Source organism: Hermetia illucens, chromosome 1, assembly GCF_905115235.1.
Source record: "Hermetia illucens chromosome 1, iHerIll2.2.curated.20191125, whole genome shotgun sequence".
Classification (NCBI taxonomy): Eukaryota; Metazoa; Arthropoda; class Insecta; order Diptera; family Stratiomyidae; genus Hermetia; species Hermetia illucens.
The window spans coordinates 162697456-162723943 of NC_051849.1; the positions used below are offsets into that span (position 1 = coordinate 162697456).

Sequence of the window (26488 nt, forward strand, 5' to 3'; positions counted from 1 at the left end):
TCCACAACTAATAATAATAATAATCGTTGGCGCAACAATCCATATTGGATCAAGGCCTTGAAGTGTGTTAGAGCACTTCATTCAAGACCGTAACGGTACACCACAGTACACTGTGGGAGGCAATGTGGTCAGCATTGCGCTCGCCCGAGATTATTACCCTGATTTGACTCAGGTACTCATTCACAGCTGAGTCGACTGGTGTCCGACATCTAATCACGATAACAAATTCCTCTGCCCCCAGCGAGATTTGAACCGCGACCTTCCGCTACGACAGCCCAGCGCTCTAACCACTTGAGCCATCCGGACACAACTAATGTTCTTTGTAATTGACATATCAAGGAACGTCTAAAGTTCAGAGTCGCCAGTTGTCAGTATTGCCGAGTGTATAAAAGATACTGAATGGCTTCTTGCATTATTGGAGACAAAGATGTTGTGTTGGACCAGTGACGCCATGGTCACATCCGAAATGAATATATCCGCGATTGTTATGGATTTGCACTGATCCGTAAAGGTTGGAAAAGAGGCGTTTTCGATGGTGTGATCACGATCATCGAAAAGAAACAACGTTAGCTTTATACGCTAGATGGTGATTCGAAAGCCTCACGATTGCATCCACATCAGGCCTTTGGCAGAGCGAATTGACACAGCCGATCAAGATTTCTGATTCCTCCTCCGAACAGGAGAAAGACTGGAGAAGACAAAGTAGAACATCCGCCGCATAGTGACAGAGCATTACAAGACGTCTGTTTTTTTTTCCTTTCCAGTCAATGTAGAGGGAAACCTACGTCTCCTCAACTGAAACTTTTTTCTTTCTCTCTTCTCCATGCAATCCAAAAGACTATACAAACCCACACCGATTCATTCTATAGAGTCCCAGCTCTTGAATTCTGCTTATAGTCTTAATGCTCAAATTTCTAATCATCGACACTTTGGATTAATAACGTATCTGAACGACTTGAGGTAATTTCCCTAGTGACCTGATTTGAGATTCACGCCGAATTATGTTCATAAAACGATCTTGACTTGACCTCCTTGTGCCAGAGCCCGAAATGTTTGCCTCTCAATTGTTACATTGATGTGGAAGTGGTCTTCAGTTGGAAAGCATTCATTCTCAACTGCAAAATTCGACCAGTTCCATTCAATGGTTGAAGAGTATCGGAAAAAAGCAAATATTACAACATCCAAAGAGATTTCTTCGGTATTTGCTCTGTCCTTAAAATAATATCTTGCACTGTTTGCTCTCTTTCAATTTCACTTGTCGACTTGAATTCCACTCAACCACCTCGACGCTCGCAATGAGAAATAACCCCCGGCAAATTGACGTAGAAAATGTAAGAAGCGGAAAAAGGATTTCAGAATTACACCAAAGCGCAATCGAAATACACAGAAGCAACAACAAATTATACTGTTCCCAACAGAAAGGGGGACAGCGTCATTCAGTTCACGTGTACAGCTATCACTACCCATTGGGGTGTTGTTGCGGTCCAAAAAGTCACTGTCTGTACAGTCCGCAAAGCGAGGGTCGTCCGAAAATCGCTCGCCAAGCGGCATGGGAGGAAGGATTCCTTTATCCTGCTCCTGACGTGAGTAATCAATAACGAGGCCACGCCTGCACTTGCCACTCAACACGCATACATTCCCAATACGTCCGATTCCGGAGGAAGGGTGGCGGACACATGAACGCAAAGTCAGGCACCCCGACAAGCGCAAGCCGAAACAATATCGAGATGGAGAGGAATTCGTTCGGTTATGCGTTATTTGGTTCTGTGCGGTGTGCCGCATGACGTACGCTGGAGACGGCAAGAAGACCCCTCACAAAGGATACGGAGCAAAGAGTCAGGAGGCCCCCGTCCCTGCATTCCTCCGTAACGAGCATTCAGACATCGAACATCGATTTGCCATATATTTTACCGCTTGAAACAAGGAAGTCGGTTAGGATTCTTTTGTATAAAGTCATGCCGATAGTTGGAAACTGAAAGTTGAATGAAAAGGATTGCCACTTGGGGATGAGAGACCCTCGAGATACAATGAAATGTTCACCCGGGCGGAGGATTGAGTCGGAGAATAAATCATCGGGTTATTAGTGGGGGGACGGGCGAGGGTGGGCTATGATACTGTGGGGGTAGTTGCTACGGAAGTGCTGGACGAGGGGGCGAAAGGCGAATACTTCAAACTTCAGGTCGCCTCCCCCGCAAGGGAAGCAAACCACATGCACAAACGGTTACCGGTTTCAGGATTCCGGTAATTTTAACTGCAATTGCCTACAGACATAATTGCCTCCTTTTCGTTGTGGCTACAGCGGCGTGTTGTCGAGCAGCTTCTGTCCCGATTTTCGGTCATTGTCGCATGACGGCTACTCCAAGAAATCGATTTTCTGACGGTGAGGACAAATGGTAGATGCACGAAATGTAATGCGGCGCGCAGCGGTACAGATCGCCAGCTGATCCATTGGTTCATTCAGTCCATTCAGTGAAAAACATGATCCGACATTGATGCCGTTCGAAAGCAGCAGGAGTTCTAATAAATTTCATTCATCTTTCGGCTCATCGTTTGCCGACACCTCGCCTTGTTAAATAATGGAAAGCCGACGTTCGGCCATCATTGTCAGAATGACATTTTGTTAGCACTTTTCAGGCCTCCTCCCGCCGTTTCGGCTAAAAAGCGATGACGGCCGCTGCCGCTGAGCCGCTCAGCCCCAGGCCAAAGCAGCAATAGCGACTGCCCAAGTATTGATTGCAACCCCGTTCGGCAGCAGCTTTCTTCAAATCAAATTCACACTAACCTTTTTCCCACACTAAGTACCGCTGCTCCTGAAATAATGGCCACTGGATTCGTTTCTGCTGTTCAAGCAGATCCAATTGGAACGAACTATGCACAATTCCAGGTACACTTAAATAACACTTTTGTCCGCGAAAGAAACCTTTTACAGCAACGATACCAGACACAATCAACACGAACACGTAAATCCCAACTGCGCCACTGAACGTGAGTTTGGTGCATTTTAGCACTGCTTTGACGTATCCAAGGTGCAAACCAAGGGAGGACGTTTCAAATCGTTTTGGAAATATTAAACTGCTTGTCGCGAAGGGGGATGGACTAGCAATTTGGATGGAATTATGCATTTACTGTGGGTTACTTGAAATTCACCCCAGAATGGAAAAGTCAGTACAACTACGCAGTTGGTGGTGTATAGAATAATTTAATCCAAATTCACCACCAAAAGGCTAAGACAATCAAGCGGTTCCATGGATCTTTGCTCACTAGAATGTCTAATTTTCGCCGGTATTAACAGTCGCATTGAATTCACAATAGATCTCATGCGAAGAACTGAAACTCAAAACCCCTACCTCATTCTGACAGTTCATTGACATTTCTCATTATTGTTTCTTTTATTCTAATTAGCCCCAGTCCCAACACATTTCCTCTTAACAAGTAGCAGGTCTGCTAAAGTTTCCCCGTACCAAGTGCAATGAATCTCCAGCATCAATGAGGAGACCAAAAATGAAGCGCAACTTCTGGACGAAGACAGAAGTAAAATGCATGCTAAGTGTCTTCAAGGATCTGAACATTGTTCAGCTACTCGAGCAGAAAACTTTACCCATCAATGATATCTACAAACGAGTGGAAATCGAAATGGGACGGCGAGGATTTAAGATGAAAACTGGGAAACAGATACAGAGCAAGTGGAGCCAGATGAAGTCGGCATACATTTGCATCAAACGCAATCACAAGGCGGAGTTTTACAAGATGAAAGACCCGGAATTCCGAGACGACGTGGCTGAGCTGGTGGAAGCCGATCCAGGGATGAAAGTGCCGATTCCTCCGTTGTCGATGGCGGACTGTTCAAGTCCTTGCCCAAGCGGGAGCGGTCAGGATGACAATACCGCTTCTTTAGAAGAACCTGATGAGCGTATGGAAGATGAAAATGAGATAAATCATAGCACAGACCCATCGGAGATAGTTCAATGTTTGGAGGAACCACAGGAAATATCATATGAGGCTGAGGAACCCGTGGAGCAGACGAAAATTCACCACAAAGGTGAGAAAAACTTCTAATTATTACAGTATTAATAGAGGCCATTGTATAAGCTCTAACCCTTCTCCCGGAGACTTATTCCCGAGGCAAGGCATTATTCCATGTTCCGGGCTATCACTTGCGGATATATATGAAAGACCGCTTCCTGTTCTATGAGACGAGGGCCAGGGCCAGAGGAGGATGGAGATCACGTTGGAAGTAGCACAGTGATCCTAACGCCTGACCTCTGGTACGCTTCTTAGGATCTGCTAAAACTCGACATATCAGGAGAGTCGCGCCTGGTCGGTTATGCAGACGACGTTGCAGCACTTATTGCCGGACGCACTGTTTTACAGGCATATTGATGCGACAAGTATGCGAATGGATGGCTGTTCATGGTTTCAGCCTTGCGCTGGAAAAACCGAAGTCATATTGACCAGAAAAAGAATCCCGACCAGCGGTTATTTACCTTAGTTTAATGCTGGACTCGAAAATGAGCTTCTTCGAGCAAATCAAAACTGTAACGGATGGGATTCAACTGGGATCTCGGCTTTGAGTCGGCTGGTGGCGAATGTTGGGAGCACTATATCTACCAGGAGACGTCTCCTTATGGGAGCAACACAGTCTACGGCGCGAAGGGTGGGGGCTGATGTCTTTGACAAGGATGCCATCGTAAGCGGTTTTCAGTCCTACCTGCACAAGGAGGTACGATCTTCTTATTGTGTGTTCTGTAGTGGTGGGCGACGACGAACACACCTTTTTTTCGGGGTGGGTGTGTAGGATCGCTTTATGCAGATACAGGGGACCTCCCACCAGACAAAATTATCAGAGAGATGCTGAGGAGCACTACAGATGGAGTCGGGTTGCCCATTATTTTCGGGCTCTTCTTGTTGCGAAGAAGATTTAGGTCGATCGGTGAAGGGATCGGATGGCAAGGGGTTCCCTGAAATAATAACTCCCTTCGCTCCTATAGTGAAAGGAGTTCTTGACCTGAAAGTTCCCTACGCCGGGAGAGCGGGCCAAGTTGCCTCTAGTTGTGTAAAATGGACCTTAAAATGGTTGGGTCCACCACCAAGACACCATTTCCACAATTGACAATTGGGTTTTAATTGATTTTTCGTGATTTTACTTCCAAGTCTTTACACACTGGTAATATTTTAATACCATTGCTTGCGGGTGCCTTTCCAGTCTTGCTCTTTTCTCTCGGTTCCAGCTGAAAAGAGACAAAATTCTCCTGTTCCTGGCTGGCGTATTGCCTCACATTCCCTCAGAAACGAATAATCCAATTAACGTAAATTCAGACGTTCTTAGCTATTCCAAATCTCAAATCTTTCCACGGGTAACACTTTTCCCGGAATTCTCACAAACGAGCGAGACATCGAACGAGTAAAATTTTAATACCACTGCTCTTCTTGTGCCGTTGCCGGTTCACCGACCGTTGATCAGCTGTCCACCGGTAAATTTTTCTCGGTCCCGCTAAAATCGGCCTTGAACTTCGGAGTTCATACCGACTCTCCGTTGAAAGCAACGTACGCAGTTGCGTTGACGGATGTGGCAGAATGCATTCAATAATGTGCAATATGCGGCGAAATATCCTTTATATAGTCTTTTTGCGGTAGAGCATCATCATCATCGTGATATACAAGGGGGTAAACACCATCTTGCGGGCCTGCACCTTAGCTTATTAATGGTGCCAAAGAAGCCCTTTTAGGACGCTATAACACTTTAACAAGGGATTATCGCCACAATTCTTCAATGGTGTTAACAAGGAGAGACTTTGCTCCAGCTCCCTCTTCAGTGGTGGGGCTGGCTAATTAAACGTTACCATGACGATATCAAAATACATCTTATTTCAAGCGCTACAACCTTTTAATTGGTTGCGATTTTTCCGATATAAAAAGAACAGACCCAAGTTTTTAACGGTGTTAGAGTTTCCTTCCCTCTCTCTTGAAAATCCAAACTTTCAAAAATCAAAAAATGGCTGACGGTTTCGTTCAGGAAGCAGCGTGACCGAAAGTGCCCCCGATCAACAAAGCGGCCACAAACCCTCGGAGTCATCTAAGCCTGGTAGCCGAGACACTTGGTTTTGTAATGTCGGTGTACATATGCCCGTGAGAAAAAAACGTCTCTACTAGCAAAGAAAGCAATCGCTGTTACCCGATCGGTCCGTTACAAACATCTGAAACAACTGGACACCCGGGACGGCGAGATTTATATCTACTTGTCAAAAGCCAACAGTAACGCACACATGATATCGATCACCCCTCTTTATCGTTAAAATGGTTTAAAAGAGCCCTAGTCGCAGAGTAGCTACTAAAGAAGCACGGTTGCAAGACGGAAGGGTAACGAACGTCCGAGAAAATCAACTGAGGCTCAGCAGTTGAGAGGTAGGCAGTCTGGAATGAAAACAAGGGACCGGGAGGAAGCAGGTGATTACTCCCGGGCCAGGCGGTCATTAGAGCGAACATCCTCGCGAGATAGATTTGCAAATACTCCTCAATTACGTAATGAATTGTTGGAATGGGAGAATGCGTCAGTTAGTGTGAGAAAGATGCAGCGATGGTTGAATGAATTAGGTCGCAGAGGTTGAAGATCAGCAAAAAAACCGATTTGAACGTAGGCTATGCTCGAAAAAAGACTGAATTGAACATTGGAACGACGTGACTGGACTGTGCGTCCTCAGTGCGAAGAAGAAAAGGAAAGAGATTTGGCTCCCAGTGTGTTGTACGAACTGCACACCATTCTCCCTCAGTAATGATGTGGGGATGCATAACATCCAAAGGAATTGGTAGTTTTTCGTTTCTAAGCGATGCTGTCAATACAAAAAAGTAAAAAAGTTATCGAAGATTGCGTTGTTCAGACGGTAGAAGCACTGCATGAGCACTTTGATGCAGTAATGTTTCAGGGCGATTCGGCTCCGTGTCGTAGAACTCGTACTGTGAATTTTTCCCGTATCAAATTTTTGATCTGTTTTATCCTCAATACGGTTCTTATTTACCGATAAGATCTTGGAAATAGGAGTTTCGCATACAGTCGCTGCCATGGCCAAGAAACAGTCCATATTTGAACCCCATAGAGAACTTATGGGCATTCATGAAGCGTCGACTGCAACCAAGATCGATAACAAGCAACGTAAATCTAGAAAAAACTTTTGAAAAAATATGGCTTAATGAAATTTCGGACGATTTTATTGAAAATTTATACTAATCGATGTCCGCACAAGTTGCATAGGTGATTAGGGCGAAAGGAGGTCATATGAAATACTAAAGACCGAAAATAAAAAAAAAAACGAAAATTAATTCCTTCTAATTTCACATTTAAAGATACCTTATTTATCTACTTTCATTTAAAAAAATCATTTAACAAATTGTTTGCGTATATGTTTTTTTCGACGTTTTTTTTGTACTCTACTATTAACACACAATTCTTCGACGAACGTACCTTTTCCCTCAAAACTTCAACTTTCCTTTCCACCATGTTCTTTGAATAGAACTTTTGCTGGTATAAATAATAAGAACTTCACACGCAATCACATGAAGCACAACTTTATTCTCCAGCTTCATGATAAACCCGAAAAACCCCTTTTGAACTTGGATTTTCTTTCACACTCGTAGTGCGAACATTTTTTTGTCGGACACTGTATAATATAAACTTTAAATATATATTCTTGAATGAATAAGGTCTCTAAAAGTTTGAGCAGGTCTTTTCGTTACTGTTTAAAGAAAATAAAATGGCAGATGGTTGAGAAAAGAATCACCAAAAGCAACTGTTTTTTGCATAGAAGTTATAAAATTTGATATTTTGTCGTGATTGTGGTACGGTCGATAGGCACACAAGTATAGAAAAATTTTCTGAGGTTCGTGTTCGATAATTTTATCATTAACCTTGTTTTAGAAACTTTAAGACAAATTGGTATTAACTTCATTATGGTCATTCCTGCCTTAGTCTAAATGCATTTTTTTTCTACATTTCAGGAGAAGAAAGCCCGAGCAGGCAAGGTAGCTACAAAAAATCATTTTGGCGCTTTATGCAGCAGTTGAAAGCTCTTGAACTCGACCTGCAAGAAGAATTTCTGATGAAACAGACCCGCCTCTTGGCAGAAGAACGTAAATTGCAGGTTCAACGTGATAATCTCATAATTGCATCGTTTGCAGCTAACACAAATCAAATTCTAAAGTCAACACAGGAATTGCTCGAGAAAGGTTTCAGTCGTTGACTTCATTTGCTTTTGATCTATCTCTGTATGCAGTATTTATCTATTATTATTTCATTTTTACTCTTTGATATGAAAATGTTGATAAGCAAAAAGACAAATGGCGTGTAAACACGTTTTTAGCATTAATGTGACGTAAACTTTCCATTGTAGCGGATATTTTTAGTTAGATTTTAAGAAAACACGAAAAATTGCCTTGGATATACATATGTTCTAATATTTAGGAACCAAGTTATTTTCTACTCAGAAATATATAAATTATATTATCTACGTTGGGTGTTTTCATTAAGTCAGACGTGAATGACAAAGCCATTCAATTAAATATTAAATTTAAAAACAAGTTGAAAACAGAAAGCTTAGGATTTCAGGTATGAAAGGTTTTGTAAACTTTTTGTGTAAAAACGTTTGGGTTCAAAATGATGCTAATTGTACTAAGCTCGTATTAAGTATATCAGACTAGTCATTTTATTGTGATACTAATATTGCCTTAGGTTGTAGTAAATTTACATAACGAATTTGATCTACTATCACTTTGTTAATAATATTAGGATTTCCACCAAACTCGCCAGTGTGATGCTCCATAGTATAGCCTATATTATCGCTATAATTCTAGAAGGAACTCAGAGAGAGTCAGTTCTTGTCGGTTTCCAAAAATAGTAATATACTGTTATTAATATTGTTATATATACAGTAAAAACCCGTATGTTTAAAGGACTGACGATTGTGTACGAAATATCTAAAATATCTAAATATCTGAATTACCAATTATCGGGAGTGAAAAATAAAGAAAATTAACTCTGTGGACCGGCAAATTTGTACGAATTTGTCGGAAATACGAATAATCGATGTCCAAATTTTCGAGATTCCACTGTATATTATTTTATCAGATATCTGAATAGGTAGTATTTTGAGGCCTGAGATCTATAGGAACATTACTATATTTTTTGCCAACTTTCATTGGCTGCGCAATTTCTGAGAATGATCCCTTAATTTAAGTCAACCCTTTTTTAAAAAAGGCGTCGATTAATGAAATGAATTAATGAAATGTCAAATTGATACCGTAGAATACGTTTATTGGGCAGAAAGTCCGGTTTCTAAATGTAATGCAAATCTCGGAGGATTTCCTCGAAAAATGGTTGTTTACAAGACAGTGAAGCGCCTACCCGAAGACAAAGAGGTTTATTAAAATTGTCAACAAATATCAATCAATCAAAATCGGCCGGCTAAAATATCCTAAATTGTGTCATGGTTGTTAGGCTGCATGACTCCAAATTGGAAACCGTCGGTCAAACAAAATAGATTGGAGGATAGCTGCATCAATAATATACGCGGAGCGACCCGTCTTGTCAACTAACAGCACGTAAAATTTTTTGTGCGGTATCTGGCGATCGGTTAGAACTTGCAGGTCCTAATACATGCTGTTGTTAGCAGAACTATCAAGCACTGCCTGCGGCTCATATCGGTAAACCGGGCATGTTCCCGTGGTCACCCCATATCTGTATGCAAGGTTTTGGCGAATCACCTTATGTACAGCATTGTGCCTATTCTTGTATTGTACCGGTGCCATTACAGTGAAGCCAGAAATGAGATGGTCCAACATCTCTAACGCCGAACCACACACTTTTTCATTATGAGCTTTTTAAAGGCTCGGGTGGCGAGTACGCCGTCCTGAATGGTGCACATAAATCCCTCCATCTAAGCAAAGAGCTCCCCAGTATACCACCATCTGTTCCATAAACGGCTGCCAAAGGGAAATTCACATGTTTTCCGTGCATTCCGAACACATAAACCAGTGAAGGGATAGCGAATACATTCAATACGCTTATCTTATTCTTCCCCGAGAGATACGATTTCAGTACCAGCTTTACACCTCGCAGGAATTCGAACAGCAGAACATCCTTCAGATCACTAGCTCAAGGATGGATTCTTTGTAGAACTCCTAGGTACTTGTATAAGTCTGTTTCGGTGATAGCTTGAATGTAGAGGTCACCAAAGCTATGTCCTAAATGCGGCTCGCAATGATCTTTGCGAATGGCTTGGCAACACTTGTCTTATCCAAATTCCATCCGAATATCACTTCTAGATATTTCTACTATTTGCAACGGACTTCTAAGGTTAATACCAGCGTATCAGCTCACCCTGCCCTCTAGTATCATTTAGTAGCCATGTACAGTGCCATACAAAACGAACGGAGACTCAACGAATCTGAACTGAACTGAATTCAAAATCTTTAATTTGAGAACTCCCGTTTCTCCTCCTCCTCTCGAACCTGCAAAATTCACATTAACCAGGCCTTAAGATACACAAATCGTGTTTATCTTGCGCTAGATTCACGCGATATCTCGATGATTCTTTTTCAGGTTCCGGTGTGGAGCCACGTGCCCATATAACGAGACGTGAAGTGTTCAAAGGACCCCTCACATTCCCGAGCCTGACTAGCAGTGCGTGTCGATGGGACACTTTGGTGGATATATGAATATTTGCGGACGGACCTTCACGGTCATTTTCGCTGACTTTTATTAGATTTTCACAAGGCTGTCGTACGGAAGGTCGCGATTCAAATCTCACTGGGATGATATCATGCTACACCTGAAACTCAGACAAATTTTCTGAAGAATGGAAATAAAGCTCATGTTGATTATAAAGGATTACAAAAATGGTGGAAAAATTCAGTAACAAAGAATTCACCTGGAAACCACCAGTCGTTAATCCCAGGCCAAATATGTTTCAACACATAGATGTAGTAGATTGAAAGGGTCACCCCGTGTGAAAGTCGTGTCTTTCGCTTTTATGGGAATTTTTGGTACAGAACTGGATAAAGATACAAATGCAAATTTTTCACAATATATTTATTAATATCTTGAGCCTGCATAACAATTTTCTCAGCCCGATATCGTAGTTCAGCATCTCCAGAAGAGATGTTTTTTTCGAGTGTCACGCTAGACGCTGCTGTACTCATCTTTAAAAAAAATCAATGGTATTTTAACGTGTGGACTATACCACCATTCGCAAACTAGGATCATTAAAAAGTAAATTATTAGAGCTTTGTTAGACTTTTTTGGTGTTTTTTCATGGTTTCTTTAATGCATTAAAAAACGGTCCAATGAATCGCAATTATCTTAGTTCTCAGTCTGCTCCCCTCACTATAAGAAGCGTTGGGCATAAAATTCGTATGGCGGTCATCAGCCTCACGTTTCATGCTACTCATACACCGACCTGCCTGAACTTCCTTTTAGGTCAACGAGCTCGCCGGATGGTTTTTTAATCGATCGCCGAACCTATACAGCCGAAACTGGCAGGCTAGCCGAACCCCAAACACCTTCCTACTTCCGGACATTTGTAGGTTCTTTAGGCGTGACTTGTAAGCCTACGGAAGGATGTACAGCTGACGTTATGGAGCCTCTACGGAGATTACATACACATTGAAGAGAGTATACCTAAATTGGCATTAAGAAGCAGAAAATACAAAACAGTTCGGGAAACCGGAAGCTGATCGCTTCAGGGATAAAGGGCTTTGTGTAGTTATTTTATAAAGACATTTAAGTGGATATTTGTCCCATTAGTAACTAACACGTAATATCATCATCAACGGCGCAACAATCGATATAGGCATGCCTTAATAAGGAACTCCAGACATCCCGGTTTTTCGCCGAGGTCCACCGATTCGATATCCCTAAAAGCTGTCTGGCGTCCTAACCTACGCCATCGCTCCATCTTAGGCAGGATCTGCCTCGTCTTCTTTTTCTACCATAGATATTGCCCTTATAGACTTTCGACGACGAAATCTATGAGCGATACCATGACCGTCAGGTGGTGGATAAAATAGGTTACGGTGGGCGGGTCACTTAACCCGTATGGATGAGGATGATCCAGCCCGGAAAGTCTATAAGGGCAATATCTATGGTAGAAAAAAAAGACGAGGCAGACCCTGCCTAAGATGGAGCAATGGCGTCGGTCAGGACGCCAGACAGCTTTTAGGGATGTCAAACTGGTGGACCTTGGCGCAAAACCGGGATGTCTGGAGTTCCTTATTAAAGAAGGCCTAGACTGGATACCGGTTGTTGCGCCGTTGATGATGATGAGGATAGACTTTTCGGGCTGGATTATCCTCATCCATACGGATTAAGTGCTCCGCCCACAGTAACCTATTGAGCCGGATTTTATCCACAACTTGACGGTCATGGTATCGCTCATAGATTTCGTCGTTATGTAAGCTACGCAATCGTCCATCCTCATGTAGTGGACCAAAAATTCTTTCGAGGATTCTTTTCTCAAACGCGGCCAAGAGTTCGCAATTCTTCTTGTTAAGATCCTATGGTGAGACGTTTCGAACGGAATAGCACGTAATATGTGCATATATTATATCCACTTTCGCTCTATGTTATAGCGTACATTGCCACATAATATGGTAATTCTGAGGTGAAGTTAAGTGCAGTCAATTACTAAAAATTATAATATACTATTATTAACTTTATTTGAACACTTATCGGTATGCAGGTTATTTTGGAGTCTAGGCACTATATATTATTATTCTGTTAAGGGAAAGTCGCACCGCGTCCTTGAAGAACTATTGTGCCCTAGGCACTATATAAGTCCATGAAAAAATGATCAATTTCGATTTCCTGCACTCCTCACCTTTTCAACAAATATCAAAACTAAGACCGGCTCCGGGAAGTACTAACCGAGACCTTTGATTTCATATCCCACATGACTATATTTGATAAAAAAAAATGGAGGCTTTGGAACAGACGTCTGACCTGGAGGAGTCATCCTTCATTTTCCTTGGAGCGAAAATTGTTGAGTTGTCGGAAATCATCAAAGATAGACACAACGTGCACCAAGCAATCAAGCATATGGTGGGAGAAGTCAGGGTTCTATACAACAAATTGCGGGAAGAGGAGAAAAATTTGAAGGAGGTCCGTAAAATCACTCCTTCGACAGTGACGCAGTCGATACCCAACCATATACTCGTTGATGGGGATTGATGGGCAAAGAGGTTCGGGAAAAGGAAGACGAACATCCAGGACACCCAAAATAGCAGGTTCCCGAAAAACAAAAAGGCGTACCACCCGCTTTGAAGAAGGGGCCTAAGCCCTCGGTAGGCGAGAAAATAGCGCCTAAAACAACAGGGGAGCCGATGTCTCAAAAGTTACACGATAGATGGACTGAAGTTGGACCAAAGAAGACAAAAAGGGAGAAGGAAAGCACGGGTATTAAGTCCTATGCAGCTATACTAAGAAGAATGAAAGCTAACTCGGATCTCAAAGAATTGAGGGGAATGTAAGGAGGATCCGGAGGAACCAAAAGGGAGATCTCAGGCTGGAACTGAAAAGGTCCGAAGAAAGCAAACCCGAAGGCTTCCGCAGCTATGTCAAAAATTGATTTGGGGAAAGTGCTGCCGTGCGTGCTCAAAAGCATAAGCTCGCGACAGTGCAAGGACCTAGATGAGGTCACTTCTAAGGCGGAAATCTGCACTGTCTTAGCAGAGCAGTTCAAGCTGCACGACTTGCAGGAGGTATCCATTGTAAGCCTTAGAAAGGCGTATGAACATCCATCCAGCTGCCAGCAGAAGCAGCACGGAAGCCGCTGGATGTCTGGAAAGTACGTATTGGATGGGTAGTTTATCGCCTTAGAAAGCAAATCTCATTGAAGAGATGCTTCAAGTGTCTCTCGTGCGGACATCTAGCGAGAGTGTGCACAAGTGAGGTGGATCGGTCTAGCCAATGCAGATGTTACGGTGAAACAGGTCACATTGCTTGAAATTGTAACAAGAATCCCAAATGCATGTTGTGTAGTTAGAGCAGGACACTATATAAGGTATAGCCTCGGAAAGTGCCCTCCATATTACGGAGTCTAACGCGAAGGCATGCGACTAACCGATGCCGAGACATTAAATTTTCCGCAGTAGAAGTCCCAGCTGCTAGTGGAATAGTGAATTGTCAGAGCTTCGGTCGGCGTGCCATCGGACCAGACGAGCGGCTCAGAGAGCAATAGGTAGGATTGATCAGGAGGTAAAACAGGGAGCTTACAAGGAAGCCCGAAGAAAACTGAAGCTGGTTATACAGCGTAACAAGAGGGACTAATTCAAGCAACTCTGCGCAGAGGCGGAGATAAATCCGTGTGGAATCGCCTAAAGGGTTGTGATGGGGAGATTCAGAAGGCAGGCAGCTCTGCAAATTATATAATGATGTCCCGATCTCCTACTGAAAATCATTCAGAGTTTGTCCCTTCAGGAGAACACAAGGGGTTACAGTCTACAAACATCTTTAGATGTGGCTGTAATACTCCTCAGAAGAAGTACTGGAGATTTGCGGTGTGGTTGTGGTTATAGGACCATCTCGGACAAGACGGCCTATACAGTAGCCGGAATGATGCCGATCGACATTTTGGCCGATGAGATGGCAGGCATCTATGATAGACCCAATTCTTCCTCTGGTCGGCAAATGAAAAACGCGAAAGGGAGGAATCGTTAGCAGGTGGCAACAACAGTAGGAACAGGTGAAAAATAGCCAATGGACCCACAGATTGATTCCCAGCATCAAGGTGTGGACACAGAGAAAGCATGGTGAGATATATGCATTCACACAGTTTCTCACGGGACACGACAGCTCGCCAACCTGTCCCAGCTGCGACGGTATTCCGGAGGACCCGGAGCATGTTTTCTCTCATTGGCCTAGATTCGCTGAGGAAAGACTCTTTCTAGAGTAGAAATTGAGAGCACTAGCTCTGGAAAATATATTTGGAAAAATGTTTGTATGCCAGGAGAGCTGGAATGCGGCGAACATGGTAGTGCGGATTCAGTGCAGATTAAGAGAGGCAGAGGAAGCGAGAAAGGAGCGGTTGTGAATGCAATCAATGGGCGAAGGGAGAGGCTAGAGTCATGTCCACTCCACGACGAAATACTTTGTGATGGCTCCGGGGGGGGGAGAAGACATGAGTTAAGGGGTTGTTCTAGTGAGTAAAAACCCCACACGCTGGAACATGTGTACCAGTGTCTTTGGATGATTTCAACCGCGGGAAAAAAAAAGACAGACAAACCAATTTCAATCTGGCATTAGAAACACACCTTTTAATTATTAAACAAACTTTATTCCTCTGTTTTCTCCGGTGGCGGACCACACGGTTGCAACATTTTCTCCATTATATTGAAACGAATTCGCGCTTTTGATTCATTTTCCGTAATAGCGAAGAAATTCAACATATCGTAGTGTCCCAAGTAGCTGGCAAGCGAGTCGCGATGTTGATTTGTCAACCACTCGTACTTCGTTGTATCCGCATGACCTGTTCCAATATATTTACTTTGGAGATGCTCTAGTTGACTGTGGATGTTGTAACGATCGCCCATTGCAGGAATTAAAACCAAAACTCTCTGCTTTAAGAACTTTTCAGGTAAACGGAACGGACAAAGTTCCTAAAACTTACTGTCAATGACGGAAGCCTAAACAATTGGACGTCAAATATGACGGCCGGCACACTGTTAAATGGCATATGTGTCTGGCAGCGGGAATGGATCCGCTGTAATAGTTGCCAACTATTGGGAATAGAAGTTATTTTAAAAAATGGTCTCAAAAGTATAGAAATTGTAGAGAGGCTGATTTTTTTTTTAGAAATAGGTCACTTTATAGTTTAGCTGCATTTGAATTTAAACAATATAATGAAATAAAAGAGTAATTGTGGTTATTTAAAATCATTAACTAGACAGTTGAATATGGCAATCCATGGTTTCGAACATTGGCATCCATCTTTCCATTGTAGATTTTGCATTGGGCAACACATCTCCTTTTCGATTTACTTTTGGAGGAAAAGGTTCGTGTTCTTCAAGATTTTATAAATTTTTGCATCTTAGTGGCCTTAAATGATATACAAATGCGATTCACTAATTGGAATAAAGCAAATATGAGGACACACGATGGATAATGCTAATCTTGGTGATGTGCTTGTGCATTTTCGCGGAAAAAGTGTAAAATATTATCCACGTGGTGTGCGGCTACGCGAAATGTCAGACTCCTCTGAGGTTGCGCTCCATATCGTGTGTCCTCCGCCTGCTTTGTGAATCAGATTATCATGCAAGGCTACCAGGATGTACTGCGTTAATAAGATATAAGAGGTGTATTTAGAAACATTTTGTAGTAACATAACCTCCGTTTTATATTTACAGTATAACAAAAACCATCCAAAATGGGTAAGGGAAATAATATGATTCCGAATGCTCACTTCCACAAATATTGGCAAAAGCATGTCAAGACGTGGTTCAACCAACCCGCCCGCAAGAAGCGTCGTCATCAGAACCGCGTCCGCAAGGCCAAGGAGATTTTCCCACGTCCAGCGGCCGGACCTCTTCGCCCAGTGGTTCGTTGCCCAACAATCCGCTACCACACAAAACTACGTCTTGGACGTGGTTTCACTGTTGACGAATTGAAGGTAAGTCTCGTAACGGAGCGTTGAGTTTGTCAGTCGTTATTGTAGTTAGTATCGATTCCGGCCCAATCCCCAGAAGATGGTCCGTTTCAGTTCATAGTGAGTGGAAGCAAAGTTCACGTCTCTATTAATTTTTTTGAGAGGGACCCGGTTTGAAGTGAGTTTTATGATCTTACCTTTTTCAATCAAACCTACTACCTTGGAAACGAACCACCGACCAACAACTCAACCATTTTTATCTAACAAGTGCTTTCTACAGAAATTCTAATCAGCCCTTTACTGTCCTCAGGGAGCTGGTATTTCTCCAAACTTCGCTCGTACCATTGGTATCTGTGTAGATCGTCGTCGCCGTAACAAGTCCATTGAATCCCGTCAAAGGAACGTTCAGCGACTCAAGGAGTACCGCAGCAAATTGATCTTGTTCCCATTGAACGAGAAGAAGATCGCCAAGGGTGAATCCACCGTTGAGGAGACCAAATTGGCCACCCAACTTAAGGGCAAACTCATGCCAATCACCAAGGAGGTGCCCGAAATTGAGGTCAGGCCTGTCACTGCTGAGGAGAAGAAGTTCAAGGCATTCGCTACTTTGCGCAAGGTTAGTATCGCTGGATGAGTGTTTTTCCGGTAGCTTAATTTTCAGTTATGAATATTTTTTTAATTTTGCCTTGTTCTCTTTGCAGCATCGTACTGACGCTCGCATGGTTGGAATCCGTGCCAAGCGCGCCAAGGAAAGCGCAGAAAACCCTGACGATCCAGGCAAGATTCCAAAGGAAAAGAAATCTAAGAAGTAAATTGACCTTTACTGTTTATTAATAAAAACAATTTTATAATGGACATAAGGCTTTTGCTTGTTTTTGAGTATTGCCACCCTGTGGTGGATGAACCGGCACTGCCTCCCCAGTTGTTACATTCATTTATCCAATCACTGCCTTTCTAGCTTGATCGTTCTCGCGCTGAGTCCTCTAGTGTTATTTTGGATAGCTTGCTTTCCCGGGATCTAGTATTTTGCAGCCTCTTTAAGTGCAATAAATGTAACGACGAGAATGGGAGCTATCGGGTCGTTGGCTGAACACTTTTGGGATGACAACATATACGGTCTTGATTACGAGGTAGTGAAAAAGTTATTTCTTAGTGCACCAACAAAACAATTAAAGTTTTCTTCTCTTCATTTCTGGTTGGATATTGTGACTTTATCGATTTGTGCCCACTGCTTGTCTTACTAGTGAGGCAGGATCCGTCAGAACACGTTGAGGTGCCGCTCTCTTATAGGTATTCTGGCATCGTATTGGGTTCTAATTTATCTGTTTTTTTTAACTTGATTCAATTTCTGATTTGTGGCGACTGCAATTTCCGTAGCAACTTACTGGCACCTAATACTAAACAGCCTTGGCCAAAAGTATTATGTATTTTTAAGCACCCCTTTAGGGTTAAAGATTTCTTTTTCTTTAACCTTTGTCCTGTTCACATGCGGGGTCGGCTTGCCGGTTATCAAAAGCCTGATCTGGATTTAGTCGCGAGGCCTTCAAGTCAACATTCAGTGTATGAAGCCACCGTTTTTTCGGTCGGTCTTTTGGTCGCTTGGTTCAGAGCCATCTTGGCAAGTGAAACGTGAGTTACATGACTATACCATCGAAGACGCCTTCGCAATTTTTCCATGATCGGTGCAACCCCATATGGATCGCATATTTCCTCACTTCGGATGTGATCAAGACTATTCTAAAGGTATTTGAGGTGGTTTAAATCTGGAGACAAATCGGCCAGTCTAAAAAGACAATATTAATGTCTCTAAACCGGTGCATTGTGGTCGCTGATTTGTGACAAGATGCATTACATTGCTAGAATTTAAACCTATTCAGGTAGACTTCGGACGTTATGTCCAATAGTGTGATAAACAATACATATACACAAGTAGTCATATGTATGTTTGTAGTATGGGTATAGGTTATGCATATGAACTTGTTTTCAAATAAAGTGTGAAACAAGTCGGGAAACCGGAAGCTTGACGCTTCAGGTATAAAAGCCTTTTTGTTTCCCTACGTGAGGAGCATAACGCAGTTCTCCATTGGCTGATAGCATTGACCCAAAATATTTAAATCGCTCAGTTCTGGGCAGGTTACTGCCATTACCAGAGCTACGGGATTTAAATATCTCGAGGCTCAGTTTACTGTCATTGCCAGAACTCAGGGATTTAAATATCTCGAGTCAATGCTATCAACCAATGGAGAACTCCGTAATGAAGTTGCTTCACGCATTAACGCAACCTGGAAGAAGTTGCATTCCACAACTGGTATTCTTTGTGATCGACGTATCAGCGCACGAAGATGTTGCATTGCGATAGTGTGTGACACGTTTTGATCACGTCTGAAATGAGAATATCCGCGATTGACATGGGTTTGCACCGATCGGTAATTTCCGAAAATGAGTCCTGTCTCACTTTAAGTGCGTACATTTTGACTACTTACACACGCACTTTGCAATTCGCTTCAAAACTTATGCCAGTTTCGGAAAGTACTAATGAAACCTTTCATTTGATACCCTGCACGACCATATCCGCCCCCCCGCTAAACTCAACCTAAATTTATGCCACTCGCTGTATGCGTGAGATTTCATAGTTCCCATCTGTCCACCAAATTTCGTTCGGAGCGGTTTAGCCGTTTTGGAGAAAAGTGCGTGTGACAGACAGACAGACAGACATTCAATCGATTTTAATAAGAAATAAAGAAGTTTGTTATGATAAATACGAAGGGCCTACAGTTCAGTTCATAGATTACACTTCATTGTTAAAGCTATTGGTTTTTTAAGCTGAATCTCAAGGTATCTCAAGGTATCATTAGTATTAAATTGGTCGTTAAAGGCAACAAATTTTTGTAAAACTTCTAGAGTTAAGAGCCTTGCATATTGTTAGTTGAAACTGCTCTTGATGGTCCTCCTAGTCTTCGTTTCCTTCGTCAGTGTTCCGATTGTTACTTTCAGCTTCTGCAAGAATCTCTTACTCAGTAGCTAAGGCGCACACGGCAACATTATCATCTATTCTAATAAATTCCTCAAATTCATAGTGAGCCAGTGGTATGTTGTCATCTTCATCTGTAGGAGATTGTATCATTCTCGCTAGCGGAATATCATCATCATCCTCCAATTGTGTTGGAGAGAGATCTTTAACATCTGCATGACGAAAGCAGTTGGCTATATTGACCTATTTGACGTTTTCCCAAGCTTCGGATATCATTGGATCAAGCGCAGACTAAAAGCGTAGCGCAGCGTAACATATATTATTCAATGAAAGCCTAAGCGCAATCGAAGGTAAAAATGGCAAATTTAGGACATATCGTAGCGCAGCGTAATGATAATACGTATGTATACTCATTCCAGCATTGAATATGCTTTAGCAATTTTCGAAAGAAATGGCCGCTTCTAACAAAGGAAATTGAAATGAATCTTCAGACAGCAACATGGGTTATTAAAACTGCGTGTTTATTGCACAATATAATCATTGATCAGGAAAAGAAATGACGACAACTACGATTTATACTACGCAAATAATAATAATAATCGCTGGCGTAACAATCCAATTAGATCAGGGCCTTGAAGTGTGTTAGAGCACTTCATTCAAGGCCGTAACACACTACAGTAAACTGTAGGAGGCGTTGGGGTCAGCATTGCGCTCACCCGAGATTATTACCCTGATTTGACTCAGGAATTCATTCACAGCTGAGCCGATTGGTATTCGACGTCAAATCACGATACAAATCTCACTGCCACTAGTGAGATTGCCGACTGCCGCTTTCTACAAGCGTAAAAATTCAAACCAAGCAGTGGTTCAAATTACACTCATCTGCGGTAAGCGCATCAAAGAAACAATGGATTTAAAAAACGCCCACTTACGCATTTGTAGTATTTCAAGTTTTCTGTACTGTGTTTTTAAGCTTTTATCACTTCTTGATCCTCTTGATGGTGAAATTGGGCGTTAAAAAAAGTTTTATATATTTTGGATTAGAGACTACAGGGTGAGCGGAACAGTTGTCTACTAGGAGAAGAAATTTGTTTCCTCCAGATTTCAATTATGCATCCCAGTTTCGCAGCCATTTTTAAAAAATAGGCGATGTCATCCAGGACCTAGTGTTGTTTTTATATGTTACATGTTCTCAAAGCAATGCGGTTTTTTAGCTTTTAATATTACTAAAAGTTTTTTTTCACACGATCCAGTCGTACTCATAGCAACTAATACTGTAATTCTTGTTTTAGACAACTTTTCACCCTTTTATTGCTTAACTTTGAATTTAAGAGTATTGCCAGGGGTTAGATTATGAAACAATGCAGTTCATACGTATTAAAGATTTCCTCTGGTTTGTATCCTTCGCACAACGCAGGTCACTTTGTCCAGTCATTAAAGCCGAGAATCGGGTGCGACCTACAAATTCTTTGAGTCAAGACTGATTGACATGAAATTTGGGGGTGGGGGTAGAGGGTGACATAAGAAACAAAAGTTATATAGCGCAGATCTGCGTCTCCTCCCCAGAGACGTTTGGCAACCCCTTCTGGGGTGGAGTTTTTTTCGAAATAACGACAGAAATTGAATAAATGGTCGATTCTAAGCAAAACATGTTTAGTGAATATTTTTCGCAAACTTTTCCTGCCACAATATTATGACGGGCACGGAAACATTATACCCAAGACGACGAGCATTCGAAATTTTCCTTCTCTATAAGACTAGCAAAGTTATTGGCTTTTTTTGAAGGATTGGACCACTTATTGGGACGCGGTTTGCACTCTGATGTTTAAAGCAACTTAACCCTAGAAGCCTAATCATATTTTGCCATTTAAAAAGCCCAATCACGGGTTAAATTTACTTTCATGAATAAATACACTTGTAACATAGTTTATTTCTTAAATCAATAATTTATTATTATTTATTCGTATTAACTATTTATGAAATTAAAAAATGCATAATTATAGTAATATCTATTTATTATACTTTAGAAATAAAAACTACTAGTTTCCAAAAATTTGGTGCAAAATGAGATCTTCATATGTATATATATAAAAATAATAAAACCTTTTTTCAACTGATCAATAAATTTTTCATAACAATTAAACAATTTCATATAATTATTTTCACTTTAACACTTTCGACACACATCAATATTGTGTTCACGACATATTGCTTTCTTGCATTTTATGCACTATGAATTTGTCTTTTTCTGTTTTTTATAAGAACGTAGCGACGCTTTTTTGGTTCTGGTTCTTCTGTGATGTTCTGTGGTAAACCATCTTAAACGGGTTGGGTCCATAAAAGCAAAATGTAGAAGATCCTGTAGGCCGAACGCACGTATTTGTGAGTGCTTCTGGAATATCTCTTTTATTAGATCTTATGGTTCCAACCAATGTCAAATTATATGGGGGTTTTAGTAAACTTTTCGCCAGTGGTACAGAAGTGAACCAGTTGTTACATGTAATATTTTGATTAAGACCATACACCGTTTTTGTCAACTCCTTTACATAATATTCGCCAAGAGGGAGGCCATTCATTTTAGTACTCTTACCTCTTACCAAGGTATTGCAAACACTATAGACTTTGCTGCAGCGTCACAAATTATTGGGGTTTAATAATAATTTATTTATCAGGCTTATTCGGTATGTAACTGTTCGTCTACCGTTAACTTTGTTACTGGTGTATAATTCAACCTGCATTGATTAACGTGATTATTTTTCATAGTGGCTGGCTGTCGTACGGAAGGTCGCTGTTCAAATCTCTTTGGTGGCAGTGGTATTTGTATCGTCAGATTCTGGTCGACTCAGCTGTAAATGAGTACCTGAGTCAAATAGGGTAATAATCTCGGGCGAGCGCAATGCTGACCACACTGCCTTCTACAGGGTGCTGTAATGCTGTAGTGTACCCATTAAGGTTTTGAATGAAGTGCTCTAACCCACTTGAAGGCCCGGATCCAATTTAATTGTTGCACCAACGGTTATTATCTTTCATAGCAGCCGTTAATCTCGATATTTGTATCTGTGATCAAAAGTTGAAAACAAAGCAATTGATCGACAATATTCCGGTTCATTCGAGACCGTCCTTTATTTGTACATATTATATTGATTGAAGGAGTCCTACCGCTAAATCTACCCTTCACGGTGTTCCAAATATGGTTATTTTTTTAGCGTAATGTACATTTTGGTAGTACAAGGATTCTATTTGATGATAACTCAGGTATTCATGGATTAGTTAAGGTACCATTGCTTTCAAAAGTTTCATGACTAGCTGACTCGTTTGAACACTCAACGTAGACCACTATCCCGTCTTCCACAAAGGAGGTACTTTCCAACACAACAGAGCTGGCTCTTGGCGGCACCCAAGCATACAAAAAGATAAAATACTAACGGTTTCGTCCAGGGCAGAGGCAATTCATCAGACGCTGCCTCACCTCTGCCCTGGGAGCAGCGTAAGCGAAATAAGTTGTAAAACATGCAAGGTCAAATGGCAAAAAGTTCGGATAAGATGGGAAAATAATTATAGACAATGAAAAAGAAAAACGACAAATTTTATTTTTTAATGCCAAATAGTGAGTTTTTTATGACCCTTATACCGGTATTACGGTCTGCCAGACAAAAGCTCACTGAGGAAGAGGACAACTGGTCCTCGAAATATCGATATATGAGGAATAAAAAACTAAAAAATTATAAAATAAGAAGTAAAAAACGAACGAACGATGAATATCGATAAAGTTTCGTACGTTTGTATATTCTACAAAGCAACGGTGATGCGTGAGACTGTTTTCATATGAAGTGGGGAAATATACGTAATCAAACTACTTCTTAGTTAAAATTGTGACTTATTTATTCGTTCAGTCTTGAAAAGGACAGTCAAATAGGTGTATGATGAAAAAACTATAAAAACTAACTAAATAAAGACATAATTATAATATTATCACAACAGTAGATGGCCTGTGAACTTTATTGTAGAGAGGAAAGCTGATTTGTTCGTCAGCTAACGGGATGAAGAGAGAATGTACAAATTTATTGCCACCTCAATAGAACGGTTTCAGAATACAGAATACAAATGCTTTAAAACCGGAAAAATCCATTGACACCTGTAGGGCACAAAGAAAATCTGGACCAGCAACCGACAATCGTATTGTTACATTAGCAAAATCACCCAGGACAATTGCAGGCAAAATTGGTGATATTGTTCCATCACGAAATGTTCAACGTCGATTAGAAGGCGCGAAGCCACCCTGCAAAGTTCCATTTCTTACAATTGTAAATTTGAAGACGAGGAAAAACTTTACATTGAATCATGGAACCTGGTGCGTTTCAGATGGTGAGAAAAAATGGCGTAATATTCTCTGGAGCGATGAAACAAAGATAAATTTGTTTGTAACTATGCGACAAGAATGTCCACCGATCGGGAGGCAAAGAATTCCATAAGAGGTTCAAAAAAAAACAGTGAATCATGTAGGTGGTATTATAATAGTATGGGGTTGTTATCCGTGGCATACGTCGAATTGGATAGATTCGTGTACAAGAATTTGTCAGAAACGGTAATGATGCCTTACGCAAAGGATAATATGCCGCTTGGACAGGACAATGGGACAACGATCCAAAATACTCATCGTGATTGATCAAAACATGGTTCCAGGACCATAATGCGAACACCCTTTAGTCGACAAATCAATCCCCAGATCCCAATACCATTGAGAGCCCCTGGAGTGAACTTAAACTAGAAATTTCGAAGACAGTTCGCCAAAACAAATCGTAGTTGTGGAAAAATATTCAAAAAGCTTGGTATAATATTCTTGTAGGAACTTTGTCGGGAGTTGATATCGCCTATGCTCGGAAGAATTGAAAAAGTAATCAAGAATAATGACGGATATTCAGGGTGTTAAATGCATTCAAGTTAATTGAATTCCCTTCAATAACTACCGGAATTTCAGTGCTAATTATTAAGCTGGTTCGTTGCACAATTGCTGTATTCTATAAATTAATTAAATTTTCAGGTTTTCTCTAAAGTTTGTAGGACTCCCTTAATTCTCAAATAAAAATAATTTCGCATCGGCCTAGTTTGAGTCAAAATATAGGGTGGATTTCAGTTTAATATAAAAATACATTCATGCCCTGTTGCAATTATACATAAAGGAGCGATTACCACTTGTAGCAGGTGAGGTAGCTTTTAATGTGCTGCCTCTCCTCTGGAGGAAACTGTCGGTCAATTCTTTTTTTTTTCTTTTCAAATCTGAAAAAAATCACAGCGATGCATCTATACAAATGCGTCCCATTACGACACCCGCTGGAGTAAAGTTAATAGTATATTAGCATCTTTTAGAAATTTACCATACAACCCCCTTTAAGTTCATTCTAAAATTGCAAAAATTGGCATCAGTAGAAGTGGTAGACATAATTCTGAAAAGTTTGAAAGTAATCCATCTATTATTAACAAAGTTATAGAAGTTCAAAGTTTTGTATTTCACGTGAATTTAATGCACTTTCTTTGTTGTCCGCCCTCAACAAAGGCTTTATTTGATAAGTTTCGTTAATTTCGTATAATTGTATTCAACAAACTGTGCGTTACGTTCTTATAGAAAACACAACTCCTTTTCCCCCTTTCTGAACATATGTATTGCATACGACGGTGTCCGGATTCTTAAGTTGGCCGTCCGTAGTTACGTTGTAAAAAAAAGATAGTAAACTTGCAATTTTGCAATTTTAATAGTTAAAAAACTGGAAAGAAACAAAAAATCACATTTATTAATTTTTTTAAAACTTTAAATATCTGTAACACAATAATATGTTTAATTTCATGTAAAAATTATGTTTTACAGTCAAAACATCCTCCAAAACGAAACCCTAGTTTTTGGAAACATGTGTCGCAAAAATAATTAGTTTGGCGTCTTCTGCCTTTAATTTTTCTTTTTGAATATACAGAACAATGTTTACCCTTTATATCTTCAAAGTGCTGCAACATATGTAGTTTGCCATTAGGCATTTCCTCTTTATCTGATGAAGATGATCTTGCTTGTTTTGAAGATGCTCCATCACGAAATCACCTAAAAGTAGCTCCATCCATCTTCCTACAAACTCAAAAAAGGGCATAAGCGTCTTGTATTCTCTTCTAGCTGACTTCTTATATATATATATATATATATATATATTTGCTCTAATCCCTAGAAAAAAATGTTTACATAATTTCCTCATAAAACAATATATACTCGAATATTGGTCAACCTTATCGACACCTCCCATATTTAAATTGTTGCTTATAATAACTATTCCTGTAAAATATCTATCTATATAAAAATACGGAAGCTGACAGACGACTGGATCTGGGTGCAGAAAAGGGAAAAATAAATGCTTAAACAGAAAAAAGCTAAATAAACGTTCCATCTGTCGTACTGTAGGCCAGTGTTGGCGAAGCTACAGAACATTCCGCACGCTGTCACACCTAGTAATTCGAGCTGGTTACTTTCTCTCTTCACGATACCGTAGTCAACCAGGTTTAAAGGTGTCCCGAAACTCAAAGTCAAGCTGCTATTAGATAATAGGCCAGCTCATAAAAAAAATCGAAAAAAAATCCATATCACCTGGTGACAATAGGCCTTTTGGGAAAATATTAATAATTTTTTAAGGTTTTGAGTGTAAGTGTGGGAAGTTTGAAGGAAATCCAACTATTATTAACAAAGTTATAGAAGGTGAGACTTTTACATTTTATGTGAATTTCTGCATTCTAAAACGTGTATGACGTCATCATCCACAACAAAGTGAGTTCTTACGAATGGAGGGTTGCAGGGAAACATTTCGTGTTAGTATTTAATCATTTATATATCAATATCATTTACCCGTCTCCGCAGGTG

At 40.9% G+C, this 26488-nt stretch overlaps 4 protein-coding genes across 5 annotated transcripts in view; 2 read left to right on the forward strand and 2 right to left on the reverse strand.

Moving 5' to 3' along the window:
* The window catches only part of LOC119647241 (stress-activated protein kinase JNK), a 107264-nt gene extending 104287 nt beyond the window's left edge, over positions 1-2977 (reverse strand). For both annotated transcript variants that reach the window (XM_038048106.1, XM_038048104.1), the window contains exon 1: positions 2783-2977. The gene's annotated coding sequence lies outside the window, so the exon portion shown is untranslated. The remainder of the gene's footprint in view (positions 1-2782) is intronic.
* A 369-nt stretch (positions 2978-3346) lies between these two features.
* On the forward strand, positions 3347-8498 carry LOC119656186. The gene is made up of 2 exons (XM_038062540.1): positions 3347-4039; positions 7990-8498. Exons 1-2 carry the CDS (start codon positions 3487-3489, stop codon positions 8229-8231), a joined length of 795 nt encoding a protein of 264 aa, XP_037918468.1. The 5' UTR covers positions 3347-3486; the 3' UTR covers positions 8232-8498.
* A 6797-nt stretch (positions 8499-15295) lies between these two features.
* Positions 15296-15696, reverse strand: LOC119661017 (splicing factor 3B subunit 5). The gene has a single exon (XM_038070168.1). It carries the CDS (start codon positions 15571-15573, stop codon positions 15316-15318), a length of 258 nt encoding a protein of 85 aa, XP_037926096.1. The 5' UTR covers positions 15574-15696; the 3' UTR covers positions 15296-15315.
* Positions 15697-15948: 252 nt separating this feature from the next.
* LOC119646537 (60S ribosomal protein L13) lies at positions 15949-17480 on the forward strand. Its single transcript, XM_038047008.1, has 4 exons — positions 15949-16034; positions 16387-16649; positions 16936-17241; positions 17327-17480. The coding sequence occupies exons 2-4, from the start codon at positions 16407-16409 to the stop codon at positions 17435-17437; spliced, it is 660 nt and encodes a 219-aa protein (XP_037902936.1). The 5' UTR covers positions 15949-16034; positions 16387-16406; the 3' UTR covers positions 17438-17480.
* The last annotated feature ends 9008 nt before the right edge of the window (positions 17481-26488 follow it).